This window comes from Pithys albifrons, chromosome 20 (genome assembly GCF_047495875.1).
Source record: "Pithys albifrons albifrons isolate INPA30051 chromosome 20, PitAlb_v1, whole genome shotgun sequence".
NCBI classification, from domain to species: domain Eukaryota; kingdom Metazoa; phylum Chordata; class Aves; order Passeriformes; family Thamnophilidae; genus Pithys; species Pithys albifrons.
Window position 1 is genome coordinate 3352700 of NC_092477.1, and position 15693 is coordinate 3368392.

At 54.1% G+C, this 15693-nt stretch overlaps 1 protein-coding gene across 7 annotated transcripts in view; it reads right to left on the minus strand.

The window, feature by feature from the left end:
- Window positions 1–13637, minus strand: part of LRSAM1 (leucine rich repeat and sterile alpha motif containing 1) — a 42364-nt gene extending 28727 nt beyond the window's left edge. For 3 of the 7 annotated variants that reach the window (XR_011699499.1, XM_071574570.1, XM_071574566.1), the window contains exons 1-4: window positions 13584–13637; window positions 5880–6049; window positions 2861–2917; window positions 788–832 (exon numbers count right to left, since the gene is read on the minus strand). Coding sequence is in view for 5 of the 7 variants with exons in the window: in XM_071574570.1 (XP_071430671.1) it covers window positions 788–832; window positions 2861–2917; window positions 5880–5951 (174 nt within the window). In the remaining 2 variants the exon portion in view is untranslated. Of the gene's footprint in view, window positions 1–787; window positions 833–2860; window positions 2918–5879; window positions 6050–7689; window positions 7775–8618; window positions 8877–13583 lie in introns of those variants that run through there. The other 4 variants (XM_071574569.1, XM_071574567.1, XM_071574568.1 and 1 more) reach the window with 4 other exon arrangements.
- Between the last annotated feature and the right edge of the window lie 2056 nt (window positions 13638–15693).

The following is a 15693-nucleotide window of genomic DNA, read 5'->3' on the forward strand; positions in this document are numbered from 1 at the left end:
ATCAAGGGTTGGACTTGATGATCTCAGAGGTCTCTTCCAACCCCAGTGAGAAGAGCAACGAGGCTGGAGAAGGGACTGGAGCACAAGTGCTGTGGGGAGAGGCTGAGGGAGCTGGGGGTGTTCAGCCTGGAGAAGAGGAGGCTCAGAGGTGACCTCAGCACTGTCTGGAACTGCCTGAAGGGAAGTTCTGGCCAGGTGGGGGTTGGTCTCTTCTCCCAGGCACTCAGCAATAGGACAAGGGGGCACGATGGGCTCAAGCTCTGCCAGGGGAAATTGAAGTTGGAGAGCAGAAAGAAATTCTTTGCAGAGAGAGTGCTCAGGCATTGGAATGGGCTGCCCAGAGAGGGGGTGGATTCCCCATCCCTGGAGGTTTTTCAGCTGAGCTTGGCCGTGGCACTGAGTGCCATGATCTGGTAAAGGGACTGGAGTTGGCCCAAGGGTTGGACTTGATGATCTTGGAGGTCTTTTCCACCCCAATCCATTCTATGATTCTGTGATTCTATGATCAGAGAAGGTCAAACATTTCACATGAGATCTAAACCAGAGCCAAGTTCCTTCCACGAGAAATATCATCAGAGAGGAACAGGTACCACCGTTCCTGACAGGAGTTGGCTCTGGAGGACACAGACAGGCTTAGCCTGACCCAAACTGCTCTCTGTGGTATCACACAGGTGGACAAACCCATTCCAAGCAAACTTCTTGTGCAGCAACACAAACCAACCCCACACAGTCGTGTCCAGCACAACAATAACACTCAAGCATAATAATAGAATTATTTCATCATTACCTTTTTTTGCAAGACTTTACAAGTGGCAAAGGCCCCATAAGGAACCTAAAAACAATTAGAAAATAGGCAGGTCAGACTTTTCTTTCAAGCACTTCTACAGTGCCCACCTGTAAAGTGGGAATCAAGTCACTGAAAACAAGTGATATTTAAAGCTCCTGGGCCCTGATTTTGGCCCAGGATGCCAGTGCTTCCCAGTCAGCTTCCACCAAACAGCTCCCAGGGGCTCTCCATGACACAGAAGTGACTGAGATTCAGGCACCAGTTCAAGCCTTGAGTGATTTAATATCTGATGACTCAAAGAGTTCAGATAATGACTCATCACATAAATATATTCTGTGGTTTTGCAACCTCAAAGCCATGCTTGGGGAAGGTGAACACTGATGTGCCAGGCTCTGCAGGAGAGGGGCAGGGACAAGGGCAGGTGCCACCCCAGCCCCTGCCAGGCACAGCTGAGCACCACGACCTGCTCTGCAGCACCAGCCAAACTAATGCCCACAGTTAATTTTAAGACAAAACTAATGGTTTACTTCATTTATTGAAATAGTAAAGGATAAAATGACACAGCAAGGCAGGGCTTTATGGTGCTGTCCCAGTTTGTCCCTGTGTGGGGGTGACCAAAGCTGGGCATTCTAAACCCTCTGGGCCATTGCCCAGCAACTGTTCCCAAGGGCCCATTGGCAGCAGCTGCCCAGGGCACAGCTGAGCCCTCAGGCTGGGAGCTGGCTGGGAAAGAAGCCTGGCAGAGGAGCTGGGACAACTCCCCTCCAGGGACTCCTTGGCACCTCCACACCCACCTGAGGGCTCAGCTCTGCTCAGGGGCCACCAACCATTCCAAAATCCCCCCTGACTCCCACGGTCACATCCCCCAGTGTGGAACTCCCTGCCCTGGGGGAGGCACTGGGGGCTCCCACCCAAACCTCAGGGGAGACAATCTGGGGGTTTGGGGACTTGGGGAACCACTCCTGGGATCCAGAGGAGGAGCAGACCCTGGACAGGAGGAGCCCACCACTCTCCACCAGACTGTGCCATCATCTGCACCAACAGCTTTGTCCCTTCCTTTGCCTTTGCACTCAGTGGAACCACGTGGGGCTCAGCACAGGGGCCACCAAACCCCCCTGTGTTTGTGCCCCAGGGGGTGGGTTACACTGCTGGGCTTGGGGGTTAAACCCAATTTCTCTTTGTGCCATTGCATTTATTGTAATGTTGTTATTAAATTGTAACTCTGACTCATAATCTCTCTTGTGGTGGGTTCATTTCTCCTGCAGGTTTAAACCAGCACAGGTGCCAGTGCAAGAGGAGCTGTGGGATCTCTCCTGCCCCCCTGCTCCTGTCCCACACAGCCTGCAAACCTGCCCTCAGGGTGCTGTTGGCTTCTGAGCTGGAACAAAACCTTCTGAAGCCTCAGCAAAGCCATTTCACACTGCACAGCACACCCAGCTCTCCTCTCCAGGAGGCTCCCAAGCCTCCCCCCAAAGATCAGGACAGTTCCTATTAACTTGCTTGGCCTCCTGTGCCATGAGATGATGAATGAAGACTGGAAGTGGAATAGAAATGGGCTCCTGCTTATCAGGCAGGGAAAGTGTGTCTGCCCTGAGTGCCTGGCACTGCCCACACACACAGACTGTCTCTCAGCCAGTTGGCTGCCATAAGAGAAGCCAAGCTGGAAGTGAGACTTCCATCCTTAACCAGCTGGGATTTTCCCTGGTACAGAAAATAACCATGGATGGCAGACTGAGTAGCTCTAAGAATAGAAACAGTCAGTTCTTGGCAAACAAATTCCCTCAGGACCAGCAAAATGAGGTCATGAGGACCCCAGGTGGCCACTCTGTCCATGTCACCTCGTCACATGAGAAAGGATTCCCAGGACAGACATCCTGCTGAAGCATCAGGCAGGACAGGCAAACTCCCACAAAAAAAAGGGGGAAGAAGCCCCAAAGTGAAAGGCAGAGATGAGGAGCCAGAGGGAGAGGTGGCTCAGGAACAATTTCTGTGTCAAGGCTCACAGACATGACATTAAATCTGACAGAAGGATCAAGAGTTGGGAGTTAACACTGGAAGCTGTGGAGGACATACCTGTGAGAGTTCACACCTGGATATGTCCAGGGTGTCATCAGCACCAGCTTCTTTTGCCTGGAGAGGGAAAATGCACATGCAGAGAATTAAACCATGCAGGAACACAGGACCTCTTGCTGCATCTTGTGGATTCCCCATCCATGGAAGTGTCCAAGGCCAGGTTGGACAGGGCTTGGAGCACCCTGGGCTGGTGGGAGGTGTCCCTGCCCATGGCAGGGGGTGGAATGGGATGAGCTTTAAGGTCCCTTCCAGCCCAAACCAGTCTGGCATTCTGTAATTCTGTTCCAAAGTGGTTCTCCATGTACAAATCAATTATATCCAATGCAGCTGCTGATGAACCTGGACAGACTCACTGTGGGCATCTCTGCAACTATTGGCTTAAATACAAGATACTGCACAAGGCATTAAACCCAACCTGTGCCTCTCACAGGTCTTCAGAGCTGGATCTCCTGAGCCTGAACTGACCACATGGAATAATCCTACACCAGGCAGGTTCAGCCACCCCTCCCCAGAGACCCTCCAGCTGAATGAACCACCAAAACTTGTTTCATTATTGCTACAGAACTAATTGACAGGAAGCTCAACAGGAGCCAGCAGTGTGCCCAGGTGGCCAAGAAGGCCAATGGGATCCTGGCCTGGATCCAAACTAGCGTGGCCAGCAGGCCCAGGGCAGTGACCCTTCCCCTGGACTCTGCCTTGGGGAGGCCACACCTTGAGTGTTGTGTTCAGTTCTGGGCCCCTCAGGTCAGGAAAGAGATTGAGGGGCTGGAGAAGGGACTGGATGTGCCACTGAGTGTCCTCTGAAACACCTCCAGGGACAGAGAATCCAACATGTCTTGATCCAACCCCACTGTGATCACCAGCCCAGGGCACAGAGTGCCCTGGGCTGGTGATCACAGTAGGGTTGGATCAAGGGTTGGATTTGATGATCTCAGAGGTCTCTTCCAACCCAACTGAGAAGAGCAACGAGGCTGGAGAAGGGACTGGAGCACAAGTGCTGTGGGGAGAGGCTGAGGGAGCTGGGGGTGTTCAGCCTGGAGAAGAGGAGGCTCAGAGGTGACCTCAGCACTGTCTGGAACTGTCTGGAAGTTCTGGCCAGCTGGGGGTTGGTCTCTTCTCCCAGGCACTCAGCAATAGGACAAGGGGGCACGATGGGCTCAAGCTCTGCCAGGGGAAATTGAAGTTGGAGAGCAGACAAAAATTCTTTGCAGAGAGAGTGCTCAGGCATTGGAATGGGCTGCCCAGAGAGGGGGTGGATTCCCCATCCCTGGAGGTTTTTAAACTGAGCTTGGCCGTGGCACTGAGTGCCATGATCTGGTAAAGGGACTGGAGTTGGCCCAAGGGTTGGACTTGATGATCTCAGAGGTCTTTTCCAACCCAATCCATTCTGTGATTCTGTGATGTTTTATTTTCCAGAACACCCACAGCCAGCCCACATGATGAGGTAGAGCACAGCATGGAGTCACAGAACTGTCAAGGCTGGAAAAGCCCTCCAAGACCATTGTGTCCAACCATTCCCTCAGCTCTGCCATTGTCCCCAAGTGCCACATCCACAGACCCTTGAAATCCCTCCCCCACTGCCCTGGGCAGCTTTTCCAATTCCTGACCACCCTTTCCAGGTAGAAATTTTCCCAGTATCCAATCTGCCCCTGCCCTGGCACAACTGGAGGCTGTTCCCTCTCCTCCTGTCCCTGTGCCCTGGAGCAGAGCCCGACCCCCCCCAGCTCCCCCCTCCTGGCAGGGATTGCAGAGCCAGAAGGTGCCCCCTGAGCCTCCTTTTCTCCAGGCTGAGCCCCACCAGCTCCCTCAGCCCCTCCTGCTGCTCCAGCCCCTTCCCAGGAGACCCCACTGGCCCACAGCTCCCACGGCAGAGAGGGTGGAATAACCCACAAGCAGGTTTGTGTCAATGCCACCTGCACAGCCCGGGCTGCTCTGCCACCCTCCCTGGCACAACATCCACCCAGAGCACCCTGGGCCAATCCAGGGACACAAACAGCCAATCTAACAGGTTCATGCTCTCAGTGCCGTGCCAGCCCAAGGGGTGGCAATGGCACCTTCCCCTGGGAACACCCAGGGCCTGGCCTGTGTCAAAGTGGCACCCCAGAGGCACAACTTTGGGACCCCCAGCACTGAGCAGGCCAGAAGAAGGATCCAGAAGTGGTTGTGATAATCTGTGTGTGTCTCTCATCCTCTTCCCCCCCTTTGTGTTCTCTCTCTAAGATTTGCTGTTAAATAAAATCCACACTGTTGCCTTGTGCACATGGTCTTGTTTGCACCTCAGTTTGGGCAGAGCCATCTTTGAATAATCACATCCCAACAGGCTCCCACTCTGTCCCTGTCACCCCCCAGTGCTTCCCAGGAACCCCTCCCAGTGCTCCCAGCATGGGCCAATTGACCCCCAGTTCCTCCCCAGTACAGCCCAGTAACCTCTCCCAGGCTCCCACTGTGACCCAGCTTCACCCAGTACAGCCCCAGAAACCCCTCCCAGTATGGCCCAGTCCCTCCCAGTGCCCCACCTGGTGCCTGTGGCCAGGCCTGCCTGAGCACCTGCCCCTCCACCTGCCCAGTTCTCCCTGTTTGCCCAGTTCCCCTCTCCCAGTGCTCCCACTGAGGAAGATGAGAAACAACAATAAGCAAACCAGAAAGGTTGGATGATGGGAAAGGAGCTGCCACAGGTTCCAGGGAAGGAAAAGCAGACTGGGAGCTGTGTGAGGGCCAAGGGGTATGGAGGAGAAGGCAGAGCTGGGCCCCACCTGTGGGCTGGCAGGAGGGGGGGGGGGTGGAGGGTGCCATGGGGAACCACACAGAGAGGGATGGGGGTGGCACAGGGGGCAAGTGTGGGTGGGAGGGCAAAGGGAGACAGGAGGGCAGGAATTCCCTGATGGACATCAGGAAAAGGACCTTGGGGAGAAGGAAGATTGTCTTGATGAGATCAGGAACATGGATACTGGTAATGAAGGGGACACATCAAGCCCCCTGGCAGCCAGGCCAGGCCCAGGCACACCCCAGCTCTGCTCACCAGGCACAGCTGGTACTCCAGGCGCTTCCGGGCATCCTCACTGGGCTTCTTCTTGCGGGAGAAGAGCGGCATCCTCGGCCCTGGCAGGGCTGTGAGGGGTCAGTGCCCAGCCAGGCTGGGCAGCCCTGCAGCCTGGGGGTGCTGGGCAGCCCGGGGGGCACAGCTGGGCCCTGGCAAAGGGGAAACAGAGAAAAACAAAGGGATCAGTGCCCCAGGAATTGGGTGGTTTCAGCACCAACACGGGAAGTGCTCAGGTGGGCACCAGAGCTGTGCTGTGGCTCTGGGGTGGTTCTCTGGGTCCTTCCTGTGCCTCACAAACTGAGCCAGGCTGGCCCAGCCCCACAGAAAGGCTGCTGGGGAATGCAGGGGCCACTCTGCATGGATCAAAAAAATCCCAACTATTTAAACTCAATCTGGCACAACAGAGAGGCTGAGGGAGCTGGGGGTGTTCAGCCTGGAGAAGAGGAGGCTCAGAGGTGACCTCAGCACTGTCTGGAACTGCCTGAAGGGAAGTTGTGGCCAGCTGGGGGTTGGTCTCTTCTCCCAGGCACTCAGCAACAGGACAAGGGGGCACGATGGGCTCAAGCTCTGCCAGGGGAAATTGAAGTTGGAGATCAGAAAGAAATTCCTTGCAGAGAGAGTGCTCAGGCATTGGAATGGGCTGCCCAGAGAGGGGGTGGATTCCCCATCCCTGGAGGTTTTTCAGCTGAGTTTGGCCATGGCACTGAGTGCCATGATCTGGTAAAGGGACTGGAGTTGGACCAAGGGTTGGACTTGATGATCTCAGAGGGCTTTTCCAACCCAATTGATTCTGGGATTCTGTGACTCTTATCACTCTCTACAACTCCCTGAAAGGATGTTGTACCCAGGTGGGGATTGGTCTTCTCTCTTAGGCAACCAACAGTAGGACAAGGGGGGCTCAAGCTCTGCCAGGGGAGATTTAGGTTGGATATCAGGAAGAAATTCTTTGCAGAGAGAGTGCTCAGGGATTGGAATGGGCTGCCCAGAGAGGGGGTGGATTCCCCATCCCTGGAGGTTTTTCAGCTGAGCTTGGCCGTGGCACTGAGTGCCATGATCTGGTAAAGGGACTGGAGTTGGACCAAGGGTTGGACTTGATGATCTCAGAGGGCTTTTCCAACCCAATCCATTCTGTGATTCTATGGATGTGGCACTGAGTGAGAATCCACCATGTCTTGATCCAACCCCACTGTGATCACCAGCCCAGGGCACTCTGTGCCCTGGGCTGGTGATCACAGTAGGGTTGGATCAAGGGTTGGACTTGATGATCTCTCAGGTCTTTTCCAACCCAATCCATTCTAGGATTCTGTGATAATAAGGAACTATAATATTTTCTAGAATAGTCAGGCTAAAAATGTAAAAAACCTGAGAGCAAGATGGTGCCTTCCCCTTCCAGGGCAGGTGAGAATAAACAAGCCCCTGATGCAGCTCAAAGAACAGGAACTTGCTGAGGGCTGGGTATGGCAGAGCCACCCCAACGTGCCACACAGCCCAGCCCAGCCCCTTCCTGGGACATTGTGGAACCACAACTGGGATGCCCAAGCTGGACTTTGCTTCTCAGCTTTGGGGAGTACCTTAAGATAACAAAAACTTGACTCCTTTCCTTTCCAGGCTGCAGCAGACTGAGCCAGGAACACTTTCCCCACTTTGGGGATGAAAAGGTTATGCCTAAACACACAGTGGCTTAAAGTCAGATTTTTAATGGGTTTATAAATCTAAATCCATTCCCAACAGTCTAAGAACTGTCTGCAAAGCTAAAAGAACCAACTTCAGCAAAATTCTGACTACAAACCAGAACTGCAGGGCACCCCAGAGCTTCTCCCAGGCTGGCACTGCTCCATCCTCAAGCCAGACTCCAGGACTGGGAGCAAAGACTCCTGCTGGTTCAAGGGGAAGGGGAAGAGAAGCTGAGAGAGGACAGTGGGCCCAGGAAGATGCCAGGGGGCACCAGGTGGGTGGAGGGGGAACAAACCCCCCCCAGGCAGCTCTGGGACAGGACTGAGCCAGCACAGGAGAAAAGGGGAGTTGTTGGCAGATTTGAGGGAAGGGCACAAAGCTGAGGCTGGACAAGGAATGGGGAGACCAATTGGGATGGTGGGAAAAGAAAAAGGAGTTTATCTGAGGCTGCATCAGAGCAGGGGGTGAAAAATGGGCACTGCAGAAAGGGCCTGAGCTGGGGCTGTGCTGAGTGAAAACACCACAAAAATAAGTGCTGAGAGAGAGTTTTGTGTTCCAATAACAGCAAAGTATTTATTGACAACGTTGGGCCACAGCCAGCTCAGACTGGGCAAAATCTTGCCTAAGTTGTTTGTGTAAAACGAGCCATTTATAGTCATAAGTTCATAGTTAACACCTTCTAATTTGCATATTAATGACTGGTGTCTTGGTTTGAGATAAGCAACTGCCAACCCCCCCAAGCACAGAGAGAAAAGCCTCCCTCCTAACACCAGGGAAAGGGAGGAAAAGAGAGGGGAAAGGAAAAAAAACACTTCAAACTGCATTTTTACTAAATCTACATATATTTTTCACAGAAAGAAAGAGACAATTAGAAGAGAGTACAAATATTCACTCACACAAGTCTGCAACAACAAGTTCCCCACCTCAACTTCTTAACGAACACACAAATTCTACTGTCCTAACTACACATTACTTAAGAAGAAGCTTATTCCCCAGGGAGACAAACCCAAGCAGAAAGGAGAGACCCAGAACAACACAATTTACTTTCCTGAGGTACCCTGTGAGCCAGTGGTGGGCCTGGTCCTCTCCATCCCCCCTGGGGCAGCATCGTGTGTCCTCCCAAGAGGAGGCTGAGAAGTGACTGCCTTGACCACTCCCACACTGGTTCCTACTGCCCTGGAGATGATGCCATAATGTGGTATGGAATACAAAATTACTGGCTAGAAGAGGTCAGCTGTTGGCTCAGCCCAGCTCAGGTCAGCTGTTGGCTCAGCCCAGCTCAGGTCAGCTGTCGGCTCAGCCCAGCTCAGCTCAGCTGTCGGCTCAGCCCAGCTCAGCTCAGCTGTCGGCTCAGCCCAGCTCAGGTCAGCTGTTGGCTCAGCCCAGCTCAGGTCAGCTGTTGGCTCAGCCCAGCTCAGCTCAGCTGTTGGCTCAGCCCAGCTCAGGTCAGCTGTTGGCTCAGCCCAGCTCAGCTCAGCTGTTAGCCCAGCCCAGCTCAGGTCAGCTGTTGGCTCAGCCCAGCTCAGGTCAGCTGTTGGTTCAGCCCAGCTCAGGTCAGCTGTTGGCTCAGCCCAGCTCAGGTCAGCTGACAGCTTCGGCCTAGTCCAGACTTCAGAGCCCAAATCTAGGCCCACCTTGGTGAACCCATAACAACTGGGCAGAATCTTGGGCAGAGCTTTCCTTTTGGCCTCGAATTTGGGTGGTGCTCTCCTGACTTCATCCCTCAGGGTGGTCTTGAAGCATCTTCATCACTGTTGGACTTCTGCCTTTTGTTTGTTCAGTGACATGACCTGTCAAACCTGTCAAACCTTGGCTCTAACTCCACACAATCTTGGATCTTTTCCATTTCATCCTATTGAAGTGTCCAGCTTAGTTTAATGTGTGGATTCTAACCCATGGCGTGATGGTTTCTATAACTGCCAGACAATTTGTACCAGAACAAAGTGACTCAGCACTTCATGCTGTCCATGGCCCTGCCCTGCAAACAACACTTTGCAAAGCAATATTAGAAATTTCACAAATATTGGGTTTTTTTTTTGGTCTCTTTCCTCTTTCAGGCTGCAGGAGAGCAGGAGCTTCCCCAGGGACCTGAGCCAGGGGGGATTCAGGAAGGCTCTTGTGGGGCACACAAAGGGCTGGGGGTCTGTCTGCAAATGGCCTCAAACTCTGCTGGAAAGGGACCCACAGATCAGCCAGGGTTGTTCCCTGTGCAGGGACAGCTCTGCCAAAACCCACCCAGAGCTCTGTGGAGATAAATCATTTGAGTAAAGGGAAAACATCCCTTCAGTCTAATCCAGCCTGGAACATCCACTGCAGACACAAGGAGGTAAAGTCTGGAGAAGAGGAGGCTCAGAGGTGACCTCAGCACTGTCTGGAACTGCCTGAAGGGAAGTTCTGGCCAGCTGGGGGTTGGTCTCTTCTCCCAGGCACTCAGCAACAGGACAAGGGGGCACGATGGGCTCAAGCTCTGCCAGGGGAAATTGAAGTTGGAGATCAGAAAAAGTTCTTTGCAGAGAGAGTGCTCAGGGATTGGAATGGGCTGCCCAGAGAGGGGGTGGATTCCCCATCCCTGGAGGGTTTTCAGCTGAGCTTGGCCGTGGCACTGAGTGCCATGATCTGGTAAAGGGACTGGAGTTGGACCAAGGGTTGGACTTGATGATCTCGGAGGTCTTTTCCAACCCAATTGATTCTGTGATTCTGTGGATGTGGCACTGAGTGAAAATCCACCATGTCTTGCTCCAACCCCACTGTGATCACCAGCCCAGGGCACTGAGTGAGAATCCACCACATCTTGATCCAACCCTACTGTGATCACCAGCCCAGGGCACGGAGTGCCCTGGGCTGGTGATCACAGTGGGGTTGGATCAAGGGTTGGACTTGCTGATCTCAGAGGTCTTTTCCAACTCTGTGCCCTGGGCTGGTGATCACAGTGGGGTTGGATCAAGGGTTGGACTTGCTGATCTCAGAGGTCTTTTCCAACTCTGTGCCCTGGGCTGGTGATCACAGTGGGGTTGGATCAAGGGTTGGACTTGATCTCTGAGGTCTTTTCCAACCCACAGTGGACCCACTGCACCAGCTCTGGACTCCTTCTCCTCCAGCCCAATTCCTGCCTTTGGAAGCAGCTGAGAGCACTGAAATGCTCCCCACACTCAGCTGCTCCCAGGAGGGCAGGGAAGAGCCAAAAGTGAGAAGCAGAAGGACAAGGTGCCTGCAGAAAGACATCCCTGACTCTGTTGAACATGTTCAGCTCCTGGCTGAGGATTCCTGCACTCCTGTCCCACCTCCCTTTTCTCTACTCCAAACACAAAATAGAGAGTGGGAAATCAGGAGTTTTCACCCAAGAAAACAGATAAAGACATAAAGGCTGAAGGGCAGACACTGAACAGGAGAAGAATCTCATTAGGGGTCAAAAGATGAAGGATCTTCTGTTTTGAACAGATCAAAACTTGCCACAAAGATGACAAAAAGGACAAGGTGCCTGCAGAAAGACATCCCTGACTCTGCTGAACAAGTTCAGCTCCTGGCTGAGCATTCCTGCACCTCATTGTCCCACCTCTCCCTCCCCTACTCCAGACACCCATCCTTAGTCATGGGGAGAGTGGGAAATCAGGAGTTTTCACCCAAGAAAACATATAAAGACATGAAGGCTGAAAGGCAGACACTGAACAGGAGAAGAATCTTATCAGAGGACAAAAGATGAAGGGCAGACACTGAACAGAAGAAACATCAGAGGTCAAAAGATGAAGGTTCTTCTGTTTTGAGCAGCTTTTAATGTCAAAACTTGCCACAAAAAGATTTAAAGATGACAAAGTGCCTTCAGAAAGACATCCCTGACTCTGCTGAACATGTTCAGCTCCTGGCTGAGCATTCCTGCACCTCCTTGTCCCACCTCCCTTTTCTCTACTCCAAACACAAATTAGAGAGTGGGAAATCAGGAGTGTCAATCCAAGAAAACAGATAAAGACATGAAGGCTGAAGGGCAGACACTGAACAGGAGAAGAATCTTATCAGAGGTCAAAAGATGAAGGTTCTTCTGTTTTGAACAGATCAAAATTTGCCACAGAAGATTCAAAGATGACAAAAAGGACAAGGTGCCTGCAGAAAGACATCCCTGACTCTGCTGAACATGTTCAGCTCCTGGCTGAGGATTCCTGCACCTCCTTGTCCCACCTTCCCTTCTCTACTCCAGACACAAATTAGAGAGTGGGAAATCAGGAGTTTCAATCCAAGAAAACAGATAAAGACATAAAGGCTGAAGGGCAGACACTGAACAGGAGAAGAATCTTATCAGAGGTCAAAAGATGAAGGTTCTTCTGTTTTGAGCAGCTTTTAAATGTCAAAACTTGCCACAAAAAGATTTAAAGATGACAAAGTGCCTGCAGAAAGACATCCCTGACTCTGCTGAACAAGTTCAGCTCCTGGCTGAGGATTCCTGCACTCCTGTCCCACCTCACCCTCCTCTACTCCAAACACACATTAAGAGAGTGGGAAATCAGGAGTGTCAATCCAAGAAAACAGATAAAGACATGAAGGCTGAAGGGCAGACACTGAACAGGAGAAGAATCTCATTATGGGTCAAAAGATGAAGGATCTTCTGTTTTGAACAGATCAAAACTTGTCATAAAAGACTCAAAGATGACAAAAAGGACAAAGTGCCTGCAGAAAGACATCCCTGACTCTGCTGAACATGTTCAACTCCTGGCTGAGGATTCCTGCACCTCCTTGTCCCACCTCTCCCTCCCCTACTCCAGACACACATTAAGAGAGTGGGAAATCAGGAGTTTTCACCCCCCTAAGGCCAGGAAGGCTGAAGGGCAGGCACTGACAGAAGAATCTCATCAGGGATCACAAGATGAAGGATCAGAGACCTCTTAAAAGGACTGAGCAGCTTTTAAATGTCAAAACTTGCCTTAAAAAAGGCAAGCCAAGCCTGCAGAGAGCAAAGGCAGTGTCTGTGCCCAGCCCCAGGTGTGAGTGAGAGCAGCACCCACTCAACAGCCAGGAATCAGCAGGGCCTTGGGCATCAAACGGGGTTTACATGATTTAATTTTTATTTATTGAGTTCCTGGAGGAACAGCACCCACCCAGCAGGCAGTGAGCACCCAGGGACACCAAACCCTGCAGCCCCACAGCAGCCAGGGCTGGTCTCTGCAGCCACAGGGCCCAGGAGTACCCACTGGGTGCCCCCCAGCTGCAGCTCTTTGGGTGGTGGCACCAAATCCAGACCAAACCCCGAATTTTAGAAGCAAATGTGCTCAAAACAAAGCAGCAAAATGGCTCCAAAAGGCCCAATTTTTAATGGTGGCACCACAAAAGCAGCAGAGCCCTGGCACAGGGGTGTGATTTAGGGTGGGAAACACCCCCAGGGCACAGCAGAGCAGGGAGGCAGAGCCTGGCAGGGCTCCTGCAGGTCCTGCCCGCCCTTGGGGACGGGGCTGTCCCCAGACACCTCCAGGCTGTCTCACAGGGAGGTTTTCAAGCACCAGCAGTGCCAGGAGCAGCCCTGGCACAAGGCACAGTTCTGTAACTCGCTGTCCTGCAGCACCTCTGCCGTTCGTGCTGAAGCTGCCAGCCCTGCTGTGCCCCCCCTGCCACAGCCCGACCCTGCCGGGCCCTCCTGGCACCGCCGGACACAAATCCCGGCGCCACCAGCCCTCCCTTTCTCACTTTGGCACTGCCCTTCTCCTCCTCCTCAGGGTATTCCCCTCCCAGGGGCCACCCGTGGCCCCGCTTTTCTTCGCCCTTTCATCAGCCGCAATGCGGAGGGCCCAGAGCCTCGGCAGGACGAAGGGCCGAGTAGGCCCTGCCCTCATTTCGGCCCGGGGCCCTCGGGCACCGGCGCGACACCCGGGGAGAGGCGTGTCAGCGGGCGGACACCGCGCCCCCCGGTGTCCCCGGGCCCTGCCGAGCAGCACTGGCGCGCTGCGGTGCCCCGTGCCCGCGGTGCCCCTCCGGGAGTGCCGCCCGAGGGTCCCAGCCCGGGTCTGTCCCACCCCCGGCCCCGCTCACCCATCGCCGCCGCCATCTTGAGCCGCCGCCCGGTCACATGACCGCCCCCCCCCCCCCGCGGGCACAGGCGAGACAAGCGGCCAGAGCGCCTCCCCCCGCCCGCCGGGCTCGGCCGCAGCTCTCGCGCGCCCCCAGGCGGCTGGAGGACCGAACCGAACCGCCCTGAGACCATGGAGCTCATCCTGAGACCATGGAGCCCATCCTGAGACCATGGAGCCCATCCTGAGACCATGGAGCCCATCCTGAGACCATGGAGCCCATCCTGAGACCATGGAGTGCACCCTGAGACCATGGAGTGCACCCTGAGACCATGGAGTGAATCCTGAGACCATGGAGCCCATCCTGAGACCATGGAGCCCATCCTGAGACCATGGAGCCCATCCTGAGGCCATGGAGCCCATCCTGAGACCATGGAGCCCATCCTGAGACCATGGAGCCCATCCTGAGGCCATGGAGCCCATCCTGAGACCATGGAGTGCATCCTGAGACCATGGAGCCCATCCTGAGACCATGGAGCCCATCCTGAGACCATGGAGCCCATCCTGAGACCATGGAGCCCATCCTGAGACCATGGAGTGCACCCTGAGACCATGGAGTGAATCCTGAGGCCATGGAGCCCATCCTGAGACCATGGAATCCATCCTGAGACCATGGAGCCCATCCTGAGACCATGGAGTGCATCCTGAGACCGTGGAATCCATTCTGAGACTGTGGAATCCAGTCGCAGCCCACGGAGCCCACCCTGTGCCAGTTGCCCACCTTGGCAAAGCCCTCCCAGCCCCTGGAGCCCACCCTGTGCCCGATGCCCACCTTGTCCCCCAGTCCAGAGCACTGAGTGCCACGGCCAGTCCTGCCTCGGGCACCTCCAGGGCTGGGCACTCCAACCCTCCCTGGGCAGCCCCTTCCAATGCCTGACCACCCTTTCCATGGAGAAATTCCTCCTGATGTCCCCCCTGCCCCTGCCCTGGCCCAGCCTGAGGCCGTGCCCTCTGCTCCTGTCCCTGTTCCTGGGGCACAGCCCGACCCCCTGTCCCGGCTCCCCACTCCTGGCAGGGATTGCAGAGCCAGAAGGTCCCCCCTGAGCCTCCTTTGCTCCAGGCTGAGCCCCCCCAGCTCCCTCAGCTGCTGCTCCAGCCCCTTCCCAGCTCCATTCCCTTCCCTGGACACCTCCAGCCCCTCCATGTCCTTCCTGAACGAAGTGGCCCAAACCTGTCCCAGCCCTGGAGGTGCCCCAGCCCTGCCCAGCACAGGGACAGTCCCTGCCCTGGCCCTGCTGCCACACCAGGGCTGGCACAAACCAGGTGCCATTGGCCTCGTGCCCACCTGGGCACACCTGGGCACACCTGGGCACACCTGGGTGCATGTCCTGCTGCTGTCACCAGCACCCCCAGCCCCTTTTCCATCTTTCCAGCCCCTTCTCCATCTTTCCAGCCCCTTTCTCCCCAGCCTGGAGCACTGAAGGACCTTGTTGTTGTCGCTGTTGTTATCCCCAAAGATCGGGTTCATGACCCGTGAGCCACAAGGCAATAATTACACACTCAAGAGGCCCAACCATCAAACCCTTGTGCTATTTACACATTTTAGCAAACAAAGGAATCTCTCCATTGGCCACAAGTCACACAGTTCTCTTGTTAATTAGTTTTCTGTCTTTTCATAGTTAAGGTTTCTCTCTCTTCTCATGCTAATTAGTCCAATTGCAGGTGTTTCTCCTTTGGGTTGGGGTGTTCCTTGGGTGGGTGGGTGGGATCTGCCCCTGGGAGCTGATTCCTTGGGTTTGTTACTTTCTTCCTTATCTTGGGAGTTCTGCCAGAAGTGCTCGTGGCCCAGGAATCTCAGTGGCACATCCTTTGCCAACCTTCCCCTAGTCCTGAGGTCACTGGAGCATGTCCAGCCCTAAAGCTTAAACAATTCAGTTCTACCAAGGAGCAATTTGATTTTCTAACACCTGAACATCACTTAGAGCTCGTGAGCTGCTGTTTCACTGATTAAATCTCCCTTCTCGTTGATTAGGCTTGAAAGCCACAAAGATCAGACACAGGAGAACAGAGTTTATTAAGGAAATTTTCACACATTCCACATTTTGCAACAATGAGGGCTCAGAACTGAACCA